The following is an 11,794-nucleotide window of genomic DNA, read 5'->3' as shown; positions in this document are numbered from 1 at the left end:
ATCAAGGGGCACTGGGGGTCTCCAGATGTCACTGGGAGGGGTCAGGGGTCACTGGGAGGTCCCCAAATGTTACTGGGAAGAGTCCCAGAGGTCACTGGGAGGTCCCAGAGGTCACTGGGAGGGGTCTCAGGGGTCACTGGGAGGTCCCAGATGTCACTGGGGTGTCCCCAAATGTCACTGGGGGTCCCCAGAGGTCACTGCGGGGGACTCAGGGGCGACTGGGAGGTCCCCAGATGTCACTGGGAAGTCCTCAAGCATCACTGGGAGGTCCCCAAGGGTCACTGAGAGGTCCCAGAATCACTGGGAGGTCCCCAAAAGTGACCAGGAGGTCCCCAAAGGTCATTGAGAAGCCACAGAGGTCGCTGGAGTGTCTGCAAATGTCACTGGGAGGTCCCGAGGTGTTACTGGGGGGTTCCCCAAATATCACTGGAGGGGTCTCAGGGGTCACTGGGAGGGGTCAGGGATTACCAAGAGGGGTCAGAGGTCACTGGGGGGGTCCCTCTGTCCATCCTGGGGGTTCCTGGGCTGGATTTGGGGGCGGGAACGCACAAATGGCAGCACCGTGTTGGCCCCGCCCCTTCACAGAAGCCCCTCCCCTCCAATAGACCCTGCCCACCCCTCTGGACCACGCCCCCTCCACCGCAGCCCCGCCCATATCAGGTGGCCACGCCCATCCGTTCTAGCCCCGCCCACCCACGCCAGCACAGCCAATTCGTTGTAGCCACGCCCAATCGCTGTAGCCCCGCCCATCGTCTCAGCCCCGCCCCCCGCGCTGGCCCCGCCCCGTTCCCGCCGTGCCCCGCGCTCCAAGATGGCGGCGCCGTGGCCGCTGCGGGTGCTGGCGCTGCTGGCGGCGGGGGCGGCGCTGGGCGAGGCCGGGGGGCTCTGCCGGGGGGGCACCGGCACCGGAACCGGCACCAGGGTGAGCAGGGGGGCTCCGGAAGCACCGGGGAACCGGGGGTGGGTAACCGGCACCGGCACCAGGGTGAGCAGGCGGGGCTCCGGTACCGGGTGGGCTCCGGTACCGGGATCACCGGGGTGGAACCGGTACCGGAACCAGGGTGAGCACGGGGGGCTCCGGTACCGGGAGCACCGGGGTGGAACCGGTACCGGCACCAGGGGGAGCAGGCGGGGCTCCGGTACCGGGGGGTTCTGCCGGGTGGGCTCCGGTACCGGGATCACCGGGGTGGAACCGGTACCGGTACCAGGGTGAGCACGGGGGGCTCTGGTACCGGGAGCACCGGGGAATCGAGGGGGCCTCGGTGCCGGGACAGCGCTCGGTACCCGGTGCTCGGTGTTCATTAGGGCCCCCGTGCCGGGAACTCTCATTAATATTAATTAGGGGGCATGTAAACAGAACCGCCAGTAGCCCGGAGGGGCTCTTAATAAATATTATTATTAATAATTAATATTAATCAGGGGTTGTGGAAACTAGTAGTGTTTGAATCTGTGAGGGGAGGGGCCGTGTGATGTCCTCATTAATATTAATTAGGAGTGAACCAACCAATAGCGGCCGTAGCTGCGAGGGGCGGGGCCACGCGGTGTCCCTCATTAATATTAATTAGGGGCTGTATAAACCATCTTTGTTTGAATTCGTGAGGGGCGGGGCCACGTGTCTGTCCTCATTAATATTAATTAGCATAAACAGCTCCTTTACCTGGGAGGGGCGGGGCTGTTTGCTGCCCTCATTAATATTAATTAACGGGTTCGGGTTCAAATTAATGGGTCCGCCGGTTCCAGCTCATTAATGCTAATGAGGGGCGGTTCTGGCTCCTGCCAGCTGATTAATATTCATGAGGGGGATGAGGCTGCGGAGCCTCATTAGCATTAATGAGGGCGCAGGGCTGGTCATTAATATTCATGAGGTCTGCGGGGGTCTCACCACCCTGTCACCCTCGTGTCACCTCCATGTCACCCTCGTGTCCTTCTCGTCTCCCTGTCCTGGTGCCACCCCCATGTCACCCCCCTGGTGTCCCCTGTTGTCCCTGTGGTGTCCCTGTCCTGGTGTCCCCATGGTGCCACCCCTGTGTCCCCACCATGCCCCTGTCCTGGTGCCACCCCCGTGTCCCGTCCGTGTCCCCCCAGGCCGGTGACACCGAGAGCTGCCGGGTGAGCCTGACCCTGGAGCACTCCTTTGAACTAGGTGAGGGACACTAGGGACATTGGGGACATTGGGAGATTGGGGACATTGGGGATATTGGAGACACTGGGGGGATTGGGGACATTGGAGGGCATTGGGGACATTGGGGACATTGGGAGATTGGGGACATTGGGGATATTGGAGACACTGGGGGGATTGGGGACATTGGAGGGCATTGGGGACATTGGGGACATTGGGAGATTGGGGACATTGGGGGGATTGGGGACATTGGAGGGCATTGGGGACATTGGGGACATTGAGGGGATTTGGGACACTGGGGGACATCAGGGGGACTGGGGACACTGGAGGGCATTGAGGACATCAGGGACATTGTGGGGCCCTGAGGAGATTGGGGACAGTGGGGATATTGGGGACATTGGGAGACATTCAGGACATTGGGGACACTGGGGACAGGGGGACATCAGGAGCAGTGGGGAGGGACAGTGGGGGGCACTGGGGACATGGGGACATCAGGAACAGTGGGGACAGTGGGGGGCACTGGGGATGTTGGGGGACATCAGGGACACTGGGGACACTGGGGGACATCGAGGGGATTGGGGACACTGGAGGCATGGGGGACATTGGGGACATTGGGACACTGATCTGGGTGGCAGCATGGGGACATGGAGGTGGCACTGGGGATGTGGGAATGGGAATGGCACTGGGGGCACAGGGACAGGGTGGCACTGGGGACATGGGGAGAGGGGTGGCACTGGGGGCACTGGGCTGGAGGTGGCACTGGGAGTACAGGGGAGTACAGGGACAGGGTGGCACTGGGGACAGGGTGGCACTGGGGACATTGGGCTGGAGGTGGCACTGGGGACACAGGGATGGCACCGGGGGCAGGGGGACTGGGCTGTCCCTGGTGCCAACACTGTGTCCCAATGTCCCCATATCCCCCCTTCCCCTGTCCCCATGTCCCTCTGTCGCTGTCCCCATGTCCCTCTGTCCCCATCCCTGTCCCCTCTTGTCCTTGTCCCGTCTCCATGTCCCCTCTGTCCCCTCTGTTCCCATCCCTGTCCTCCATCCCCATCTCTGTTCCCCTGTCCCTCTGTCCCCTGTCCCTCTGTCCCCATCCCTGTCCCCTACCCCCTACCCCCTATCCCCTGTCCCTCTGTCCCTCTGTCCCTCTGTCCCCTCTGTCCCCTCTGTTCCTGTCCCCATCCCTGTCCCATGTCCTTGTCCCCATCGCTGTCCCCTACCCCCTACCCCCTATCCCCTGTCCCTCTGTCTGTCTCTCTGTCCCTCTGTCCCCATCCCTGTCCCCCTCGCCGTTTGTATCCTTGTCCCCTCTATCCCCATCCCTGTCCCTCTATCCCCATCCCTGTCCTCCCTTTCCCTGTCCCCTGTCCCCCTGTCCGTGTCTGTCCGTCTGTCCGTCCCGCAGATGACGTTCCCCGGTTCCGCCGCCGGGGGTCGCTGTCGCTGAGCTGGGGCCCCGAGCCCGCGCTGGCGCTGGCGCAGAAACCGCTGGGGGAGGAGGAGAGAGCGCGGCTGAGGGTGAGGGACGGACAGACAGACAGACACGGGCAGGGGGACATGGGGACCGCTGGGGGAGGAGGAGAGAGCGCGGCTGAGGGTGAGGGACGGACAGACAGACAGACACGGGCAGGGGGACATGGGGACACCCTAGGACATGGGGACCGCTGGGGGAGGAGGAGAGAGCGCGGCTGAGGGTGAGGGACGGACAGACAGACAGACACGGGCAGGGGGACATGGGGACCGCGACAGGGGGACATGGGGACCGCTGGGGGAGGAGGAGAGAGCGCGGCTGAGGGTGAGGGACGGACAGACAGACAGACACGGGCAGGGGGACATGGGGACACCCTAGGACATGGGGACCGCTGGGGGAGGAGGAGAGAGCGCAGCTGAGGGTGAGGGACGGACAGACAGACACGGGCAGGGGGACATGGGGACACCCTAGGACATGGGGACCGCTGGGGGAGGAGGAGAGAGCGCGGCTGAGGGTGAGCGACGGACGGACAGACAGACACGGGCAGGGGGACATGGGGACCGCGACAGGGGGACGTGGGGACCGCTGGGGGAGGAGGAGAGAGTGCAGCGCAGGGTGAGCGACAGACGGACAGGGGGACATGGGGGGGACGTGGGGACACACCAGGACACGGGGGGACACGGAGAGAGCGCGGCTCAGGGTGAGGGACAGACGGACATGGGGACAGGGGGACACGGGGGGACAGTGTAGGGGACACTGAAGGGACATGGAGGTGACCCTGGGGTGACGCTGGAGTGACACACAGGTGACACTGGGGGGACACTGGGGGGACATTGCACAGATACCAGGGGACACTGGGGGTGACACTGGGTGACACTGAGGTGACATTGGGTGACATTGGGTGACACTGGGTGACTCTGGGTGACACTGAGTTGACACTGAGGTGACACTGGGTGACTGTGGGTGACATTGGGTGACACTGAGTTGACACTGAGGTGACATTAAGGTGACATTGGGTGAAATTGGGTGACACCGAGGTGACTCTGGGTGACTCTGGGTGACTCTGGGTGACATTGGGTGACACTGGGTGACACTGAGGTGACTCTGGGTGACTCTGGGTGACATTGGGTGACACTGGGTGACACTGAGGTGACACTGAGGTGACATTGGGTGACACTGGGTGACTCTGGGTGACATTGGGTGGCACTGAGGTGACATTGGGTGACACTGGGTGACACTGGGTGACATTGAGGTGACACTGAGTTGACACTGAGGTGACACTGGGTGACGCTGGGTGACATTGGGTGACACTGAGTTGACACTGAGGTGACATTAAGGTGACATTGGGTGAAATTGGGTGACACTGAGGTGACACTGAGGTGACATTGGGTGACATTGGGTGACATTGAGGTGACATTGCGGTGACACTGAGGTGACACTGAGATGACACTGGGTGACATTGAGGTGACAGTGAGGTGACATTGGGTGACACTGAAGTGACACTGGGTGACTCTGGGTGACATTGGGTGACACTGAGGTGACATAAGGTGACATTGGGTGCCACTGGGTGCCACTGGGTGACATTGAGGTGACATTGAGGTGACACTGAGGTGACATTAGGTGACACTGGGTGACACTGGGGTGACATTGAGGTGACAATAAGGTGACACTGAGGTGGCATCGTCCCCACAGGAGGTGGCAGCGCGGGACGGGCTGTACCGGGTGCGGGTCCCCCGCCGTCCCCTGGGCCCTGGCGAGGACGGGGACACCGAGTTTGTCACCTCCTTCATGAGGGCGGTGAGTGACACCGGGGACACCTGGGACACCTGGGGACACCTTGGGGACACCTGGGAACACCCCTGGGGACAACTGGGACACCTGGGGACACCTTGGGGACACCTGGGGACACCTTGGGGACACCTGGGGACACCCCTGGGGACACCTGGGACACACTTGAGACTCCCTGGGGACACCTGGGACACCCTGACCTGTGTCACTTCTGTCACCCCCTGTGTCACCCCCTGGGACCCACCTGGGACACCCCTGGGACACCCCGGGGTCCTCCTGCCCCTTGTCCCCTCATGTCCCTGTCACCCTCCCTGTGTCCTCCCCATGTCCCTGTCACCCTCCCTGTGTCCCCTCACACCCTGTCACCCTCCCTGTGTCCCCCCCAATTGTCCCCCCATGTCCCTGTCACCCTCCCTGTGTCCCCCCCGTTGTCCCCTCAGTGCCCTCACCCTGTGCCCCTGTCCCCTTGTGTCCCACTGTGTCCCCGTGTCCCCTCATGTGTCCCCTGTGGCACTGTCACCCGTGTCCCCGTGTCCCCTCATGTGTCCCCTGGGGCACTGTCACCCGTGTCCCTGTGTCCCCTCATGTGTCCCCATGCTACTGCCCCCTCATGTGTCCTGTGACACTGTCACCCGTGTCCCCCGTGTCCCCTCACAGGTCCCTGTGCCACTATCACCTGTGTCCCCGTGTTTCCCTGCCACCGTCACCCATGTCCCCGTGTCCCTGTCCCCTCACATGTCCCCGTGCCACCGCATCCTGTGTCCTCATGTCCCTGTGCCACAATCACCGTGTCCCCCTGTCCCCTCACGTGTCCCTGTGTCTCCTCGTGTGTCCCTGTGCCCATGTCCCCTCACGTCCCCTCACACGTCCTCATGTCCCCTCATGTCCCCGTGTCCCCATGTCCCCTCATGTCCCCTCACACCTCCTCATGTCCCCGTGTCCCCATGTCCCCTCATGTCCCCTCATGTCCCCTCACACGTCCTCATGTCCCCTCATGTCCCCTCACACGTCCCCATGTCCCCTCATGTCCCCTCATGTCCCCTCACACGTCCCCATGTCCCCTGATGTGTCCCCATGTCCCCTCGTGTCCCCATGTCCCCTCATGTCCCCATGTCCCCTCGTGTCCCCATGTCCCCTCGTGTCCCCTCATGTCCCCATGTCCCCTGACATGTCCCCGTGTCCCCATGTCCCCTCATGTCCCCATGTCCCCTCATGTCCCCTCATGTCCCCATGTCCCCTGACGTGTCCCCGTGTCCCCGTGTCCCCATGTCCCCTCATGTCCCCATGTCCCCTCATGTCCCCGTGTCCCCATGTCCCCTCATGTCCCCTCGTGTCCCCATGTCCCCTCGTGTCCCCGTGTCCCCTGACGTGTCCCCATGTCCCCTCATGTCCCCATGTCCCCTCATGTCCCCTCATGTCCCCATGTCCCCTGACGTGTCCCCGTGTCCCCGTGTCCCCATGTCCCCTCATGTCCCCATGTCCCCTGACGTGTCCCCGTGTCCCCATGTCCCCTCATGTCCCCTCATGTCCCCGTGTCCCCTCATGTCCCCATGTCCCCTCATGTCCCCGTGTCCCCATGTCCCCTCATGTCCCCTCATGTCCCCGTGTCCCCTGACGTGTCCCCATGTCCCCAGTGTGCCCTGCTGGAGTCGCACCTGTCGGACCAGCTGTCCCTGCACCTGGACGTGGCCGGGCACGTGGTGGCCCTGGGCGTGGTGGCCGCCCCTGGCACCTGCAGGGGCACCTGGGTTGAGGACGAGCACCTGGAGATGTTCAACACCTCGGTGGCACTGAGACAGCCCCAGCCGGCCGCCACGTGAGGGACACGGGGACAGGGGGGACATGGGGGGGACATGGGGGGACATGGGACAGGGGGGGACATGGGGGGACATGGGACAGGGGGGGACATGGGGACAGGGACGGGGGGGACAGGGGGGGACATGGGGACAGGGACAGGGGACAAGAGGGGACAGGGGCACATGGGGGGGACATGGGGACATGGGGGGACATGGGGGGACATGGGACATGGGACGGGGGGGACATGGGGACAGGGACAGGGGGACATGGGGACAGGGACAGGGGACAAGAGGGGACAGGGACAGGGGGACAGGGACAGGGGACAGGAGGGGACAGGGGCACATGGGGGGACATGGGGACATGGGGGGACACGGGGACATGGGGATATGGGGACAGGGAGGGACACGGGGACAAGGGGGACATGGGGGGACATGGGGGGACATGGGGACAGGGGACAGGGGGACATGGGGACAGGGACAGGGGACAGGAGGGGACAGGGACAGGGGGACAGGGACAGGGGACATGGGGACGGGGACAGGGGGACATGGGGACAGGGACAGGGGACAGGAGGGGACAGGGGCACATGGGGGGGACATGGGGACATGGGGATGGGGGACATGGGGATATGGGGGGACACGGGGATATGGGGGGGATGTGTGGGGATGTGAGGGACAGGGCTTGGGGGACAGGGACAGGGGACAGGGGGGACATGGGAACAGGGAATGGGGACAGTGGCAAGGACAGGAGGGGGCAGGGGGACAGGAGACAGGGGATGGGGACGGGGGGGCACAGGAGAGGGGACAAGGGACACTGGACAGGGGACAGGGTATGGGGACAGAGAGGGACACAGGGATATGGGGGAGATGTGTGGGGATGTGAGGGACAGGGTGACATGGGACAGGGGGACATGGGAGATGTGGGGACATGGGGGGACATGAGGACATGGGGGACACAGGACAGGGGGACAGGGGGACACGGGATGGGGACAGGGGATGTGGACAGGGGGACATGGGGACAGGGAAATGGGACAGGGGACAGAGGACGGGGGGACACGGGGCGATGCAGGACAGGGGACAGGGAGGACAGGGGACATGGGGACATGGGGGGACATGGGGGGACATGGGGGGACACGGGGACATGGAGGATGTGTGGGGATATGAAGGACACGGGGACAGGGGGGGATGTGGGGACATGGGAAGGACAAGGGGATGGGGGGACACTGGGACACTGGGACATGGGGGACATGGGGACAGGGGGGACATGGGGAGATGTCCCCTGTGTGTCCCCATTGGTGTCCCCAATGTCCCCATTGGTGTCCCCAGCCCCGAGACCGCCGCCTTCATCCGGCACCTGGAGCAGGAGCAGGCCCAGCGCGCCCGCAACCCCCAGGAGCAGAAATCCTTCTTCGCCAAATACGTGAGGGACACCCCAAAAACACCCCAGAAACACCCCAAAACCAGCCCTGAAACCCCAAAAACACCCCAGAAACACCCCAAAACACCCTGAAACCCCAAAAACACCCCAGAAACACCCCAGAAACACCCCAAAACCAGCCCTGAAACCCCAGAAACACCCCAGAAACACCCCAAAACCAGCCCTGAAACCCCAAAAACACCCCAAAAACCACCTGGGACACCCCAAAAGCACCTGGAACACCCCAAAAAGCATCCTGAAATCCTTCTTCGCCAAATACGTGAGGGACACCCCAAAAACCACCTGGAACACCCCAAAAACACCTGGGCACCCCAAAAACCATCTGGGGCCTCCTAAAATCCTCCCTGACACCCCAAAATCCCACCCTGACACCCCAAAACCACCTGATTTTGGGGTGGATTTTGGGGGGATTTTGGGGTGGTCTGGACTGATTTTGGGGTGATTTTGGGGTGTTCTGGGGTTGTTTTGGGGCTGATTTGGGGGGGATTTGGGGGGAGTGATTTGGGGCTGATTTGGGATGGATTTTGGGGTGATTTTGCAGTTATTTGGGGCTGATTTTGAATAATTTTGGGGTGGGAGTTTGGGCTGATTTTGGGGTGATTTTGGCTGATTTTGGGGTGATTTTGGGGCGAATTTTGGGGTTATTTGGGCTGATTTTGGGGTGGATATTTGGGGTGATTTGGGCTCATTTTGGGTGGATTTTCGGGTGATTTGGGCTGATATTGGGGCTGATTTTGAGTGGGTTTTGGGGTGAATTTTGGGGTGGATTTTGGGCTGATTTTAGGGTGAATTTTGGGGTGATTTTGATGTGATTTGGGGCTGATTTTGGGGTGATCTGGGCTGATTTTGGGGTGGATTTTGAGGTGAATTTGGGATGAGTGATTTTGGGGTGGATTTGGGCTGATTCTGAGGTGAATTTTGGGGTGATTTGGGGCTGATTTGGAGGTAATATGGACAGATTTTGGGTGGGTTTAGGAGTAATTTTGGGCTGATTTTGGGGGCACATTTTGGGTTGATTTGGGGTGGATTTTGGGGCTGATATTGGGGTGATCTGGGTGGATTTTGGGGTGAAATGGGCTGTTTTTAGGGGTGGCTTCAGGTGGATTTTGGGGTGAATTTTGGGGTGATATGGGCTGATTTTGGGGTGGTTTTGGGGGTGATTTTGGAGTGGATTTTGGGATGATTTTGGGGGGGTGATTTGGGGCTGATTTTTGAGCTGATTTGGGGGCGATTTTGGGATGGATTTTGGGGTGATCTGGTCTTATTTTGGGGTGGGTATTGGGGTGGATTTTTGGCTGATTTTGGGGTGACCTGGGCTTATTTTGGGGTGGGTATTGAGGTGGATTTTAGGGTTATTTGGGTCTGATTTTGGAGTCGTTTTGGGGCTGAATTTGGGCTGATTTTGGGGTGATTTTGGGGCTGATTTTGTGGTGACCTGGGCTGATTTTGGGCTTATTTTGGGGGTGTTTTGGGCTGGATTTTGGGTGATTTTGGGGCTGATTTTATGCTGACCCCCTCCCCTTTCCCCGCAGTGGATGTACATCATCCCCATCGTGCTCTTCCTCATGATGTCTGGAGCCCCCGACGCAGGGGGGGCGCAGGGGGGGGGCACGGGGGGCGGGGGAGGGGCAGGGGTCAGGTGAGACCCCCCCCGAAATCCCCCCCGGACCCCCCAGTGTGGGGGGTGGGCAATAAAGCTGTGTGAGACCCCCAAAATCTGTGTGAGACCCTAAATCTGGGTGTGAAACCCCCACATGTGGGTGTGACCCCAAAATCCCGGTGTGACCCACCCCGAATCTGTGTCCAGGGGGACCCCAAAACCTCAGCTCTGTCCTGGGGGAGGTCCCACACAGGGAATTGGGGAAAAGGGGGCGGGGCTTGCACAAATTGACACGCCCCATTATGCAAATAGGAGAGAAAATGCTCCCTTTATGCAAATACAAAAAAGGGTACCGTGAGTTGGAGCCACACCCCTTTCTGCAAATTCGGGGGTGGTGCTGTGCATGAAAACCACGCCCCTTCATGCAAATAGGAATCTGTGAGCTACAGCCACGCCTCTTTATGCAAATATGGGGAGGTGTACACTGTGACCATGCCCCTGATGCAAATACAGAGGTGGTACCGTGTGCTATAACCACGCCCCTTTATGCAAACACAGTCGGCAGCGTGAGCTTTAGCCACGCCCCTTTATGCAAATACAGAGGGAGCTATAACCACGACTCTTTATGCAAATACAAAGAAGCGCTGTGTGCTATAACCACGCCTCTTTATGCAAATACAAAGGCGGTGCTGTGAGCTATAGCCACGCCCCTTCATGCAAATAGAGAGCCGGTACCATGATCTATAGCCACGCCCCTTTATGCAAATACAGAAGCGATACCGTGCTCTATAACCACGCACCTTTATGCAAACATGGTGCTGTGTGCTATAACCACGCCCCTTTATGCAAACACAGTCGGTACAGTGCGCTATAGCCACGCCCCTTTATGCAAACATAGAGGCGATGCCGTGAGCAATACCCACGCTTCTTTATGCAAATACCGAGGTGGTTCTGTGTGCTATAACCACGCCCCTTTATACAAAGACAGTGGGTGCAGTGAGCTCTAACCACGCCCCTTCATGCAAATACAGAGGCAGTTCTGTCCGCTACAGTCACGCCCCTTTATGCAAACACAGAGCCGTTACGATGCGCTATAGCCACGCCCCTTTATGCAAACACAGCCGGCGCCATGAACTATAACCACGCCCCTTTATACAAATATGGTGCTGTGCGCTGTAGCCACGCCCCTTTATGCAAACACAGCCAGCTCCATGCGCTGTAGCCCCGCCCCATTCCGGGAACTCCCGCGCGGCGCTGCCACTCCCCCTCGCGCCGGGGGCGGTGCCGTGAGGCCTCCCGCTGATTGGCGGCGGGGATCACGTGGCCGTCGCGGTGACGTCAATTCCCGGAAGCGCGGGCGCCGCTCGGCGAGTCCGGGACCGCTGAGCTCCCCCGAGACCCGGGATCGAACCCGGGATTGCCCCGGGTCCTTCACCCAGCACCGGGATCGAACCCGGGTCCCTCCGCTTGCCCCTCTGTCCCCCTGTCCCTCTGTCCCCCTGTCCCTCTTTCTCTCTGTCCTTATCTCCCCCTGTCCCCGCTGTCCCATCTGTCCCTTCTCTCCCCTCTGTCCTCGCTGTCC

General features: G+C 61.0%; 1 protein-coding gene across 1 annotated transcript; it reads left to right on the top strand.

Annotated features, from left to right (window-relative positions):
- The first annotated feature begins 811 nt into the window (after positions 1–811).
- Positions 812–10,255, top strand: EMC10 (ER membrane protein complex subunit 10). Its single transcript, XM_058042621.1, has 7 exons — positions 812–922; positions 2,086–2,143; positions 3,528–3,640; positions 5,286–5,390; positions 7,016–7,197; positions 8,501–8,594; positions 10,145–10,255. Exons 1-7 carry the CDS (start codon positions 812–814, stop codon positions 10,253–10,255), a joined length of 774 nt encoding a protein of 257 aa, XP_057898604.1.
- The last annotated feature ends 1,539 nt before the right edge of the window (positions 10,256–11,794 follow it).

Source organism: Melospiza georgiana, chromosome 32 (assembly GCF_028018845.1).
Source record: "Melospiza georgiana isolate bMelGeo1 chromosome 32, bMelGeo1.pri, whole genome shotgun sequence".
Taxonomy (NCBI): Eukaryota; Metazoa; Chordata; class Aves; order Passeriformes; family Passerellidae; genus Melospiza; species Melospiza georgiana.
This window is presented reverse-complemented; position numbering and strand designations above follow the sequence as displayed.